General features: G+C 36.7%; 1 protein-coding gene across 1 annotated transcript in view; it reads right to left on the bottom strand.

Annotated features, from left to right (window-relative positions):
* Positions 1 to 15,319, bottom strand: part of MALRD1 (MAM and LDL receptor class A domain containing 1) — a 241,736-nt gene that overhangs the window by 189,949 nt on the left and 36,468 nt on the right. Inside the window, exons 10-14 of the mRNA XM_017817063.1 lie at positions 12,172 to 12,318; positions 9,127 to 9,236; positions 5,552 to 5,719; positions 3,064 to 3,184; positions 1,464 to 1,610 (exon numbers count right to left, since the gene is read on the bottom strand). Coding sequence (XP_017672552.1) covers positions 1,464 to 1,610; positions 3,064 to 3,184; positions 5,552 to 5,719; positions 9,127 to 9,236; positions 12,172 to 12,318 — 693 coding nt within the window. The remainder of the gene's footprint in view (positions 1 to 1,463; positions 1,611 to 3,063; positions 3,185 to 5,551; positions 5,720 to 9,126; positions 9,237 to 12,171; positions 12,319 to 15,319) is intronic.

The raw sequence follows: 15,319 nt of genomic DNA, 5'->3' as shown, positions 1-15,319 counted from the left end.
GGAGGGAGCAAAGAACTCTTCCTGGTAGTGCCCAGAGAAATGAGAAGAAGCAACAGGGACTTGTGGTTGTACTGGAAGGGTAATCAAACACTGGAACAGGGTGCCCCAAGTGGCTGTGTAGTCTCCATCCTCATAGATATTCAGAACCTAAATGTTGTATAAGGTTCTGGGCATCCTCATCTGCTTTGAGCAGGGTGGGGTTTAACTAAATGGTCTTCAGGTATCCCTTCCATCCTCAACTATGCCATGGTCACATCAGAATTTTCTTTACTCTGGCCGACAAGAGGAAAGATATTCTGCTTAGTAAACATTTAATATTTACTTCTGGTTTTAACTAGTCAAACAGTTGTCTAATAAAACAAAATGTAGTTTCATATCTTAAAGGTCTGTATATTTTCGATACCAATCTTTCTAAACACCTAAAATGCTCGACAGGAGTGCTCTATCCAAGAAAGATAGAATACTAAAACTGTAGAGAAATTGCATTAATACAAATAGAAGCTGTAATTATTTCTTTTAACTGCTAATAGTCAAATAGATTTTTGTTTAACTGAGCAACAGGTCTCAAATATCCTAATAAAGTTTGGATTGTGAATTTGGATTGTATTAGCATCTGCAAAGAAGGTTTTGCTTTGTCATGCATAACACAGCACAGAAAATAATTGGAGGATCTTGTCTACAATATTTCTGTTATTTGTGTGAAAACCATCATGCTATATTTTTTAAAGGAAGCTTGTATTAAATAGTGCCCATGGCAACTCCCTCTGAAAATGCATCATGACTTTTATAGCAAAGTTGATAGTTCAAAGCAAGAGACTCATTTTCAAAAATATGACTCTGATTTCTTATGCAGAGCAGGCAACTGAATGAATCAAAAAGACTTGTGAAGCTACATATTAGAGAGCCTGAAACATTTCCAAGTTCCCTGCTGACTGTACAGTGGAGAGAGACTCCGAGATGCATCACCTCCCTCTGCTTTCCCACTTGTTTGTTTCCATGCAGAGAAAGCCTATGAAACCTTGACAAGAGTCATAGCACAGCCAAAAAGAAAATGCTGACTCAGCCTAAATAATATCTGTGAACATGTTTGTGGTATTCGTGACAGCTGTGGCATCTTCACATCATAATTTGAACATACAAGACATACAACATACAATTTGAATTCTAGTCTGTGACCACTGCATTAGCATTTTAAAATAAAATACTGTCTGTTAAGCAGTAGCTTCTATTAAATAATTAATCAAAAACTTTTTTCTGATTTTAATACTAGGAGTGAAGTAGTTGCTACAGAAAATAAAAGAGGAAAAATTCACGGAACAGAATCAAAGTGAAGTAACTATTTCTCAAGAGCTTTTACTTTTAATTAAATTGCAAGATTTATGAGGTCATGAAAGCATTGCAAATAGGACAAACAAACACAGTCACAGGAGCTTAACAACATAGATTTTTAAATTTTCACTTACGGCACTTGGTTTCATCCTGGCTATTTGAACAGTCAGGTGTAAAATCACAAAATTTGTCAGATGAAATACATTGTCCATCCCCACACGAAAAAAATCCCGGTGGACAGTAAAAAGATGAAGCATTAGCATCTGCAAATTCTGTTTTCCCTTAAAATCAGAAAAGGATATATGACTAAAAACACACATATCATCTTTTAATATAGCAATATACTCAGTGTAAGTAACATAGCATCACCTATGAAGTGTGCTATATTATATCAAAACTTATAAGAAACACAGCTGATCTTAATGTCTGATGCTCTTATACTATATATTATTCTCCACAATATTCAAATTGTTGTGTGGAAAATTATCAAATACACAGCCAGGCTGTTCAGAGGTGAGTGGCTGTGCACAGATGCCTGCTTTTCCCTTGGAATAGAGAGCAGGTGGATTCTCTGTGTTCAGATCACAGTGAAAGCTTCAAGAAGATGAAAGCTGGATGCTGGACCACTATTAGCTTGCACCTCAGCCTACACATTAGAAAACACCCCAAATTTCAATGAATGGGGAAACAAAACCCAAGGTCTGCTGGTTTTACTTCAGAAGTTTTCTGGAAAGAGAGCAAGTGAGAAGAATGATGAGCAGCTTCTCATCTTTATTGTGTAACTTGACTTTTTTAAATACTCTTGTTTCTATCCAGACAGGGCTTTTTAAAAAAAACTCGCTCCTTTCTAAGAACAATATCTGTGTGACTAATGAGTAAGTGGGGAGGGAAAATAATTAATGTTTCTTTAAATACTTAGCTACCATCAACCTGTATATAGGGATCAGAGAACCCTTAAAAACACAACACTGAAGTCTTCTATTATGCCCTTAAATTTTTCAGTAGAGAAGAAATTCAGCTATCTACTGGCTATAACTCATCAACATTCCCCCTGACCACATATGTGCCTGTGCCATTTTTGAAAAGTAGCTATTATTATCAAGAGAACTAGAAGTAGCTGTCTGACAGAAGGTAAGATTATTTTATATTTCCATCTGTTGGCATTTCAAGACTATAGAACGTGAGTACACAAATAAGTATGGTGGACACTTATTATATTATGTTATATATTTAACAGTAATAATGGAAGAAGCCTCCTGTCCTAAAGGTAATGCAGTGGAATTTGCTCTCCAGTGCAAGACATAAGATGCTTTGCTTCTGCCTTTGCATCCAAATGTGTATGTGAGCAGGTACTACATAGTAAGTGGTATCTGGAAATTCTCACCGCAGCTCACTTTGCAGAATTAGGAAAAACTACTTATAGCAGCTACTGTATAAAACAAGGATGAGAGCCTTCATTATAGAATCACAGAATGGTTTGGGTTGGGAAGGATGTTAAAGATCATCTGGTTCCAACCTCTCTGCCATGGGCAGGGATACCATTCACTAGACCTGGTTGCTCAAAGACCCAGCCAACCTGGCCTGGAACTTCAAGGCAGGTGATTGATTACAGCATACAGACTTTTTTTCTCAGATTATCCTCCATTTTATTAAAGGTATTTCCAAGTTGTCGGACAAATCACAGTTATGCACAACAGACATTGGGGAAAATGTATTGAAAATCACAAAACTTGCCTTCGCTTTCCTGGTTGACATCTGGAAGTGGTCTATTCACAACTACACATTCTTCTGTTATACTGATGTCATCAATAGCAACAGTAGCATTTGTTGTTAGAATAGTACCTCTTAAAATAATCTGTAAAGATGAAAAAAAAAGGTAGTTCATTAAAAGTGACATGATAAAAAGACATACATACATACATACATACATACCTATATATATATATATTCCATTATAATTTTAAACATTTGCACAGGAAGTAAATACTGTGTACAATCAACTCTAAATACCAGTGAGGAAAAACTACAATTGAGATTTTACCAGGTTAGAAATTTGATCCTCAACTGTCAAACCCATAGCTACCTTTACCTATGGCAAGTTATGCAACCCAGATGACCTTGTTTCAATCGAAACTGGTGAAAGCCATCACTATTGAATGAATGCTCTTCCCGCTGGAACAGCCAGAAGTTATATATATTCATATATTAGCTATTCAGGGTTACCAAATATGATGATTTACAATTCCATTTAACTGTGTTCATCTATACTGTGCCTGCTGAAGTCAACAGCATGTGGTACAGTAAAGGTGGGGATTGTACAGATGCATTTGTAAATACAAGGAAACACTCAGGAGATCATAAAAGAGAGTAAAGTAATAAATAAATTACCAATAATGTCCTTTCTTTTTGATCATTTTATAGGTAAGACATAAAATGAGGAGACCAAAACTGGAATTTTGGTTTACTAAATCCTTATATTTGAGTTGCTGATTTCCCCAACATGTCCATTATAGGTTTAAGCAAAGTGTAGCCCGAGATTATGTAAAAAGAAAATTAGACTTGAAAACTGTGATCAATGCTGCAAATTGTAGTATCTGCACTGTCAGTCTCACTTCTGTTCTTGTGAAGATCAAGGGACAGATCCTCCTATAAGTTATGCTAAGGCACACAGAGGTCAAGGAAGTGATTCAAGATAGCCAGCACCGCTTCACCAAGGGCAAGTTCTGCCTGAAAAACCTAGTGACTACATCAGTGAAGGGCTATGGATGTCATTTATCTGGACTTCTGTAAAGCCTTTGACATGGCCTTCACAACATCCTTTTCTCTAAACTGGAGAGAAGTGAATTCGGTGGGCAGACTGTTAGGTGGATAAAGAATTGGTTGGATGGTCACATCCCAAGGGTAGTGGTCAAAGGCTCAGAGTCCTGATGAATGTCAGTGACAAGTGGTGTCCCTCAGTGATCTGTATTTGGACCAGTGTTATTTCATGTCTTAATTAATGACATAAATGAAGGGATCAAGTGCAATTTGCAGATGACACCAAAATGAGTGGTGTGGCTGACACACCTGAGGGATGGGATGCAAGAGGGACTTGGAAAAGCTTGAGAAGTGGGCTCATGGGAATCTCATGAGGTTTAACAAGACCAAGTGCAAGGTGCTACACCTGGGTAAGGGCAACCCCCGGTATCAATACAGGCTGGGGGATGAACAGATCCAGAGCTGCCCTGATGAGAAGGACTTGTGGGTGTTGGTTGATGAGAGGCTGGACATGAGCCAGCAATGTAACTTGCAGCCCAAAAAGCCAATCATACCCTGGTCTGCATCAAAAGAAGCTGAGCAGATGTCCAGGGGAAGTGATTCTGCAGCTCTCTTCTGCTCTTGTGAGGCCCCACATAGAGTATTGTGTCCAGCTGTGGGGTCCCCAGAATAGGAAGGACACTGACCTGTTGGACTGAGTCCAGAAGAGGGCCAAAAAATTGATTAGAGGGATGGAGCACCTCACCCATGAGGAAAGACTAAGAGAATTGGAATTGTTCAACCTGGAAAAGAGAAGTCTTTGGGGTAACCTAATTGCAGCTTTCTGCAAGGAAAGCCTATAAGAAAGATGAAGAGAAACTATTTACAAGAGCATATAGTGACAGGGCAAGGGGGAATGTCTTCAAACTGAGAGTAGATGCAGATTAGATATTAGGAAGAAATTCTTTACTGTGAAGGTAGTGAGGCACTGGAACAGGTTGCCCAGAGAAGTTGTGGATCCCCTATGCCTGGAGGTGTTCAAGGCCGGGCTGGATGGGGCTCTGAGCAACCTGGTCTAGTGAGAGGCATCCCTGCCAATGGGGGTTGGAATTAGATAATCTTTAACATCCCTTCCAATCCAATCAATGCCATGATTCCAGGATTCTATGATTCTTCTGCCTGTACGCAACATAATTAGGCCCTCACTCTGAGGAGCAGTTTTTATAGAAAGTTCATTTTTTAAAAGCTACTACACTATTGCTACCTGATGTTTATTACAAAAAGTTATTCTAATGCATAGAATATTGAAACAATGGCCATGTTCTTTAGTAGATGCACCTGTAGAAAAAGCGGAATAAAATTCTTTTTCATATGAACATTAAAGAATAGAAATTCTCTTTTTACGTTTCATCATAAAAGTAAACTAATTCTAAAGGCCAAACTGGAGTAACTTTTTGAAAGCAATGTAAATGCAATTTCTAATTACCTGAAAGGGTAATTCCTCAGCTGCACTTTCTACAAGTATATTCCCTTTTGTCCACTTCATCTCAGGCCATCCTGAAATGTCACATAATTTTTCCAAACTTCCATTCAACGCAGTTCTCTTAAAGACAGAAAGCTGGGACCCCTGAGATAACCTGTACCAAAATCTTACCTGTTGAAAGAGTTTTTAATGAAACACTTAAAAAAATTACATAATAAATCTGAAATAAGTTCAGCACCAATTCATACATGTACATTATAACATGACAGGTCTAAACATAGATTTGGCATAAAAGAATGGGAAGTATGAAATTACAGCATGTTGAAGAGCAGTATCATGTCTAAAGATAAAACCATATTTAAAACTAAAACTTATTTTTACAACTTTTAACTTGTATCTATCAACTGATTCAGACTGAATGATATAACTTCTTTTAATTCTTTTTAGCTTAGTAAGTGCTCAGAAACTTCTCAAAGATTATTTTTCTTTTTTAGTGAGAATCATAGTTCACTTGCTTCCCCTGCAATACAGAGTAAACCTGATACATTTAATTTCTTTTTTTTTTTTTCAGTAATACCAAGGCAAAAATTCAGCTGGTAACTGCAGAGAAGAAATAAGATTTTCAAAGACTAATTTTTCCTTCCCCTTGAGTCCTTCCTGCTTTTTCACATAATGATAGAGTAAACTTTCTTCAACTGCAGTATCAATATTTCCCTGCAAAAGCCTTGATAGTATTTGAGTCTTCACAGAGGTAAAACCAGAGCTGGATCAGTGGTTAAGAAATATTCCTGTTAAAACACGCTCCTACTATTTAATATCTTCTGGCTTCATGGCTGGTGGACTCAGTCTCTCAATTTTCTTTGGAGTTTCTTTTTCCCCCATGCATGAAAATCATATTTTATATAAAATAATCTTGTGACTTATTATTAAAATGAAATACTTTCATGTAACTTTCTTCCCAACCAAAAAGCTTAAGAAATAGAAAGCAGGAAGTATACAAACACTTTTCAAAATGAGCTGTTTGAAGGACTACACTCTGAACAATTTAGATGGCTTTTGTCTATTAACCTTTTCAAACAAATTTATGTTTTCTTTATGTAAGAAACAAAGTTACCCTCCTTCTCTGTGTCTACATGTTCTGCTATACAAATACTGTGTCCATTAAAAGTCATAAACAGAGAGCTGGGACTAGAAATTTGCTTCTACGAGTCCAAACCCTTGAGCTAAATGAAGATGAGCTAAATGAAAAAATGAAGAAATGTAGCTGACATCTACAAAAAGACTCAGCTACAAGAAGTTGCAGAAGGAAGTTACTTCTAAGCTTAAATTAACCAGAAAAGCAAAATATAAATCTGTTATCCTTCAACTCCTATTTTCTTTCTTTTTTTCTTTTTTTTTTTAAACAACTGGAGCCAAAGAACTTGTAAAGCTATTAATAAACACAGACCTCTTTATGTGGATCCTTTTATCCTCTCAGTGGGACATCTAACAGAGGGCATCATCTCACATTTATACACAGAGAACATAACGCATCCTAATGAACAACCCCTACTCCTTGCTATTTCCCAGAAATAAAAGTCTGCAGGGAAAATGTGGCAGAAAGCCAGGCTTCCAGGCTTCACAAGCACTCTCTTTTCAGACACATATATCTAGGTAAGAACTTCCTCCAGATTTTGTTGAATCTGAGAACTTCGAATACATTCAAAACATGTATACTTATAATAAAAAGTGTTTCTTTTCTGCCTTTGAACTGGAGAAAAATACATGTATCCCCGCTGCACTTGTGTTTATTTTGAATGCAGACCAAACTCTGAAATAGATCTAACCAGAATAATTCATTGATTCACATATCAGTTGTGCCCAGTCTGCCTTAAGGGTTTCTAAGATAAACACCTTTAAGGTACAGATTAAGTTATCTACTCAGCATCAAAGTCTACAAAAGAAAGATGAAACTGCCTAAACAATGCATGGTGGATACAAAGTGTGTTGGGTGTCCCAGGAGTAATGCAACATGCAAGGCTTCGATGGGATGCTGTGAGGCCTTACAAGTTCCCTCCAACAGCATTCTGCTTCATTTTATCCTGAATTTATTTAATTTCTGGTGCTTTACAACACTAAAAAGCCATTTTTAGTGAAGATTAATAACTGAGAAATTGCATCTAAAACCAGTAAGGAACTGTTCTTAAATTGTTTAAGAGGCTTCTACTCCTCAGCTGCAAGTTGCAACTATTCAGATGAGATCTGATAACTCATTTATGTATGTAATCCAAGTCAGCTACAGTTTCAAGTAAAACAGATTTAGCTAAGCCAGCACTTGCTTCAGGTCCCTTACATGAGATAAAACCTAAGGAGCCTAGATCCTGCTGGAATAAAATTCTGCTACTTGTTGGGCCTTTAAGTGCAATTCCTTCTTTTCTGAAATTTTTGTTTTCAAAAAAAGTTTTCCCAAGTGCAAGTACATTTTCTGTCCTACATTGTGTCTGAAAAATTAAGCAATGAGTCTAAATTTTATTTTGTTTCTCTAAAGCCTCTTTTTGCCACTGAACACAATAAAATTATTTTGGCAAGCTTTCTCTGTCTTTTCCCTTTCTTCTCTGAGATTTTTTAAATCAGAAGGCATTTATGCAGTAGCAGAAAAAAATTAACATCATAACTACACAACTTAGCTTCTCCCCAGTGCAGCATAAGCTTTGAAAAGTTATAGAATAGAAAACAAAAAAAGCCTCCTGAAAAAAAGAAAAAAACTTAAACTTTACAATATCTGTTTACTTTATTCATTGGTCAATCCAGTTGGGAATGTTTTCTTGCAGTGACTAGATGCTCTACATATTTAATATATCTCTTCAAATTCTGCTTTACATGTTTTGTTTAAAATTACAACACTCTAGCTATAAAAGTGCGTTTTCATTTTTCATCTATTACTTTTGCATTTTTTGGCCCTTCTGATCCATTTTTTTCAAGGTACCTTTCTAGATTTTCAGATCAAGTGCCATCCTGGCAGGTTGTTTTTGCATTCCTCTGCAGAGCCACAAGACATTTGACAAAAAAAGCATTTCAAGGAAACTCTCAAGTACTGCACTAGTCAGCTTAAAAAACATCCTCTCAAACCATCAATTAAAATTTAGTACATGTCTGGAGCATGGTAGTGAATTCTCTCTGGTCACACCAACACAGCTAATGTATATAATGACTTCAAACCTTAGGTTTCCTATTATGGAACACCGTTTATGTGGCTTTCCTGCCTACAGACAACAGAGTGGCTATTTGGTATGGCCCTGTTATTTATTGTTGTCCAGATAGGTTTGTCACAGCATACAAAAACCTGAAGGGTATCCTTAAATCTGAGTCACCTGCTGGGTGCTTTAGAAACAATAATAATAATCAGATATAAAAATTTTGCAGCAAAGCAGTAAAATGTCAGTTGCATCTCCCTCTTCCCAAAGAATTTGTTTGTAACTCCTTCCACTGCTCTTGAAATAATCCTCAGTAGTAACACTTACAGCATGAAGAATACCATCTCTGCTCATCAGGTGAGTGGTAGCTTGCAAACATGGGGACAGTTAATACCAAACTGTTACCTGACAGCAGGAGAGCCCAGGGGATGGCTTGACAAGAAAAGGGCTCTCCAGATGAGACATGGCCACCTTTGTGTTCATCTGATGTGATCCACTGAAGTAAATGAATGCTCCTAAAAACAGATTTTTTAAAAAAAGTATGAGAAATATGTCATGCTCCAATGGCAAATAGCTACCTCAGAGAGGTAACTATGTGCTCCATGAGGCACATAAAGTTTATTCATAGATGAAAACAAATGAAACAGCTTTGCCATCAGGTCAGTCTCTGTGGATAATGAGGAAGGTGTTGTAACAGGCTGCAGCAGTGTCTATGTGGGCAAAGGCAAAACACAATTGCTAAATGCTCCTGCCTCTTCCCTCTTGCAAAGTTATCATGACTAATTCCAAAGACGAGAGGGAGAAGGAAATAAGGCTGTGTGGGCAGCCATTGCTAAGGTTACCCTGTTGTGGTGTCTGCAAGCAATTAAACCTGAAGAGGTGGATATGGAGCACTCCAAAAGGAGTTCAGATGTTGCTTCTCTGAGGGCTTTACTGTGCAGACCCACCGGAATTATTTTTTATCTGCTCTCTTCAAGCAAAAACTTAAGATCTCCAACCTCCAAATACTACAACTACTTCCCATCACCTTTGCATGATGCCCATCTGCTCTCAGCATGGACTGGGGAGAGCAAAGGAGCTGCAACACAGAGCACCCTGGAGATCAAACAGCACAGACATCAGCCGAGATCCCTAAAGGACGCATTTTAATTGGCTTAAATAATGTTTCAAACTGAATTTAAAACAAAAATTATTTCCTTTAGGGTACAGTATTCACTCTCAGCACAGCCCAGCCAGTTTTAAGCATGCTAACAATGTTGCAGACCCCAGGAGCCAATGGAATAAGCTATATTTTCTCATGGGGTCCACAGACTTGACATTGTTGTCTGTGCTAGTGGGGATGAAAGCTTAATTAAAGATCTAATCTGAACTCTGGCAAATTAACTGCATTTGGATTTGAACTACAGCAGATGTGCTTCAGACAAAGGTAGGGAAGGATAAACATTTTCAAGGGGCCCTAAAGCAGCATATTTTGAATGCCGTCAGTGCTGCCTTTGCTGAATACTGAGACTTTTTCATGAAGGTCTATGCAAAACAACACTAAAGGCTCAGTCTTTTTTGCACATTGATATTACACATATTGCCTTACATCTTGGAAAATCAGCTATTGTGCTGCCACAGTCACACTCCTTAGCCATTTATTTCCCATGGATACATAATAAAGCAGAGGGTTAGGTCCAGCCCCACATGAATAATGGCATCGCTTTAGCAAGGTTGGCACAAAGAGGGGACCGTCACAGCTCCCTGTACAAACAGGCATGCTGCGCTTGCAGCTCGAGGGAAGCTCCCCTCATTGGAATACAAGGGTACTTCAAAGGACCCTCTTTTAATTTGCAGCTGAGGCTCTACAGTAACCTTGTTAAGATCTCAATTGATCAAAATTTGCTGCTGCCCTCCCCAGGAGAGAAGAGACATCAATGCTTTGTGGTACTACAAGAAACTGTTGCAACCTGAAGAATCTTTATTTAATGTTGGCAAAAACTTGCTCAAATTCTCGAATCCTAATTCTAAAGCTGTGGCTGTAACAGGCACAGTGATAGAATGGTAAAAAACCACCTCAGAAATACCTTTTCAAATAACTTATATGTGGAATGCAACATTGCTGGGCTCAAGAGGTAAGGCATGGTACCCTCAAGATCTGCTTGAGGCTTCAACCTGCAGCAACACTGAAACAAACTTGTGATGACTCAGGTATCAAAGCAGCTTAAGTGCAAAAGCATGCAGTTCTGTATGGGCAATTTTAACATGCTACTTAGGCTGCAGAACAGATGTTTCTGCCAGTAGCCTTCCTTATGACCACATTATACCTCAGATCTCACCAGCATCTAGAACAGAGAAAGACACAGGCAAATCAGTGCTACCCTGTGGGGCTTTGAAAGTTTGGAAGCTGTAACACAGTAGTGTTCACAGACAATGCAGTAATGCAGATCCAGTGTCACTCTACAGAGACAACAAAATGAAATATCAAACAGATGCTGAGAAAAGTGAGTAGCAACTTTGGTGCACTTCATCACACAGGGACTAATGGAAAAACAGGCACATGACTGTGCAGTTAGAATCATTCTATGGCGTGCACACACATCCTCATATCTGCTCAGGTGAATTTTAACCCTAGAGTTGCTCTATCTTTGAATGCTTGAGGTGGAATACTTAATATTTCACATTCCTTTAACATGAACATGGGAGAGAAGTGTGGAGGTCTGATTTTAGATAATATGCATCATTAAATAAATTTAACTTAAAGGGCCATTGGATTGTAACCCAGATTTTAAAGTAATCTGATCTCCACTGTAAGCAAAGTAGTTACATTTTAATAAAATTAGTCACAGAATACTTGCCAATATTATTTGACAATGAAAAACATGCTCAGCAATTTTATGTTATGCAGTGTGCCATAATAACACTTTAATTTTAAAAAAAATACTTTAAAACAGCCCTCTACTGCAATAAACTTTTTCCAGCTGAATGCATTGCACGGTAAATATGGGCTGAAGGAAGAATAACTCTTTAAAGGATATTATAGTCACTCTATTTTTCCCATACAATGTGGATTTATTTTAACTGCTTTCTACCAAAAGCTACAGTCATAGTTTGCCCAAATAATACTTCTAGGAATGGCCTCTCTGTGTGTATAGGGTAAACAATGCTAATGGTGTGCACAAAAAAAGTCAGCTGTCAGTTCAAAGGTCAATATCTCAAAAGGCTGCATCAAGTCACGATGTCATTGATTGTGCCAGTCAAAAACAAGGGTTACAAAGGCATAGTAACCACATCCCAATTAAGAGCAGCCCAAACAGATTAGCTTTCTGTTACACACTAGTTATGTTGTATACATGCTATGTAGCACCTATTTCAAATTAGTTATTATTATCAGCTATGACCATTTACAAGAAGGAATTTTCGTGGCAGAAAGAGGAAATAAGGGGGAAATAATAAGGAAGGAAATCTCACCATGCCTCGTATTAGTTGTATGACCACTGCCAGGGAGTTTCCTGTCAAGGGGACTGTGTTCTTTCATTATGTTCCAGTCAGCATCGCCTCTACTCAGTGGCCTCCATCCACAAAGGTCAGTCTCAAAATCACAAAAGGTGTAATTAGCTGTTGTAAGAGCAATAACAAGAGATCAACAAGTTGAATTTGATGCAGCAGTTTCATGCCACAACTATGACTATTTTTATTTAGATGTACTAAGAGTCTTAAAGAAGCACCAATATATTTCACTGTCAGATTATTCAAATGGACAAAAAGTTCTAGAATACAGGTAACAGATAAGGCAGATCTTTCCTTTCTTAAGCAAACTCAGAACCATGAAGCAAACTACCTGCAAGAGAACAAACTATATCATAGTAAACATGAGACCTGTACATAGGCTGATAGATTATGAAAGTAATGTTATATATGTTTTAAAGATGAATTGTACTGGAAACTTAATTATGAATGTGTGGGGGAAATCAAATGTATTTAGAGTTTAAAACACATGGAAAGTGAAGATGAATTAAGCTTTCACTTAATTTATTTTTGAAAATGAGATTTAAAATTATGAATTATTCAGATCTCCTAGAAATTTTTATTGCAAAGTAAAAGACCATTTTCTCAGTTGGTATGGATTAGACCAACTTAAATTTTATAACAATTTCACAGACTATTTCATTTATTGAGTACAAATAAATATTTTGATAAGAAAATTTTATACTCTGAGAAGTTTTTTTTCCTGGTCCAGAACAGCTTCCCAAAGCAATACACTTAACTCTTTGGGTCACTTACTGCAATTGCAACCATTACTTTAGAACTGTATTTTTCACTTTCTACTTTCATGGCACATTCATCTGATTGTATCAGCCTCAGACACCATCATATATATTACTCCACTTTTCATATTGTACAAAATCAAAATGAAATGCATCTTTCTTCGACCACTGTGGTAGCAAAGCTCTGTGGTAAAAGTCTCTCTGGAATAAAGAGGTTATTTGAGCAGTTAAATCTTAAGGTACAAAATAAATCACAAATATCAGTCTCTCTTATCTGGCTTCACTATATACAGTAAAATCTAATGGTGCATGCTTTTCTGTGCAATGCAGTATATTTAGTTAAACAAGAAACTTGGTTAACTTAGTTACAATTTCTTGTGCTTTTGACAAAGTATCTTTTAAATTAGGTTGCAGTTGCTAGTACATTAAGGTCCAGTATGCAAATTGATATCCAAGACTAAGCTGTTTTGCCGTTCAGTAATTAATATTATGTCTAGGCATTGTGCTTTCCTTAGCTAAGCAGTCTTGAGAGAACCAATGTGACACAAAAAGGCAAACATTCTTTGCTTAAACATCTCTTTCTTCTGGCCTACTAAACCCTGTGACAGATCTGCATAAGCAGCTGGCTGCAGTGTCTGCATAGTAATATCAAAAAAGACATAAATAAATGACTATGTAGGAACAAAATGAAGTTAAAATAATGGTTTATACATAAAACAGAAATCAAGATGGTACTAATGATAAGATCAAGAAGATATTTAGCATGGAAGTATTTTTTATTATTATTTGTTTTAGTTAATAATTTAATTTTGATTTGCTTTTAACTAATCACAATAAACACAACATCTTTTATGTGTTTAGACAAAGCCCATCACTGTCCTTGGTGTCCAACAGGAAGAAAGGTGTGAAATAATGATTTCTTACATTGGTAGTCACTAGCACAATTTCTTCTAACACTATAGATGTAGAAAGAAGTGTCCAAACATCAAATTTTGGGCTGAATAGATAAGCAGTGGGGAAAAAAACCCAAAAACAACCATGCACACACAGGAAGACACAATCCCAAATTGGTTTTGTTCAGTGATTTTTTCAGACTTTGTTGAAACATGAACACAATTATAAAGGTAGGAAGAACATTCATGGTGGTGCACTTTTAGGGTTTTTTTGTTGTTGTCATTGTTGGGGGTTTTTTTGGAGGGGGGCTGGGGAAGAAATAAAATATGATAATGTTGACCACATTTTAGATGCTACTTCTTTTTTTTTTAATTACACCTATCACTTAAAATTTAAAACGCTATACAAGTATCCAGTCCTGCAGAAACACTGGGCCAGTCACTCACCAAACCCAAGTGTTCCACCCTATGTAGTTTCTGGAAGTGATGCTTCATTTTTAAAAGTATAAATATGCTGGAGAATAGCTAGACACCAAATGTGAGTGAAACTCAGTTGTCCAAGTTAACAGTTTGATTTAAACTTTATCCCTACTGAATTCTAAAAACTTAAGAAGTGTTTGTAAATGTTTAATCAAGCTTGAAAGAAAAGTTCTGTGCTTTGGCTAAAACACAAATCCAAGTGAGACAGTTTCTCAGTGTGTTTTTTCATTGCTCAGACACCAATAAACCTTAAGAAATGTGCCTTTCCCATCAAACCAGTGCATGATATTTATTCTTCACAGCCTGTTTTCTACATTTTTATCTGAAACTTCAAGTGATTATAGATGATGCTTCACTTTCCATAGTTGGAAAAGATTCAATTGCATCACCTATAGTTTTTGAGCAGTCATACTATAGTTAAGTAAGCTTGACATAAGGCTCTTTTCTGACATATTATGTCCCTTCCTAATGCAACTTTTATCACCGGAGCTTATGTCTTTTATTTCACTAGGAAGATTTCACTGGATTCAAACTGCAGAAAGATTTTCAACATTTTGAATGGAAAACAATTCAGTGCTCTGGTTTGTACATTCATCTATTTATAATTCAGCAAAACAGAAAGGTAAATAGAAATGAAACAACAATGTGCTTTCGTTTTAATAACAAGCCAAATTTTTTTTCCATGTGGATATATCATCATATCTCAATTAATCAAGAAGTAAATTATTACACCAGTTCTACAAATATCAATGATGAAACCAGGAAAAAAAAATATTCCCCAAACACTTGAATTTCAAGAAAAAAGTGTAGCTTATGAAAGCCATAAATACACTGGAAAGATTTTTCAATTAATACAAACCATTTTCCACATATTTAAAAAAAAAAAAAAAGGAAAAGGAAGCAAAGCACATATTCCAAGAGCACTGGGAGGTAAAATGGGAATATTTTTTTCTTTGACTAGCTTACTCTATCCCAGCT

Source organism: Lepidothrix coronata, unplaced genomic scaffold (assembly GCF_001604755.1).
Source record: "Lepidothrix coronata isolate B3197 unplaced genomic scaffold, Lepidothrix_coronata-1.0 Scaffold59, whole genome shotgun sequence".
NCBI classification, from domain to species: domain Eukaryota; kingdom Metazoa; phylum Chordata; class Aves; order Passeriformes; family Pipridae; genus Lepidothrix; species Lepidothrix coronata.
This window is presented reverse-complemented; position numbering and strand designations above follow the sequence as displayed.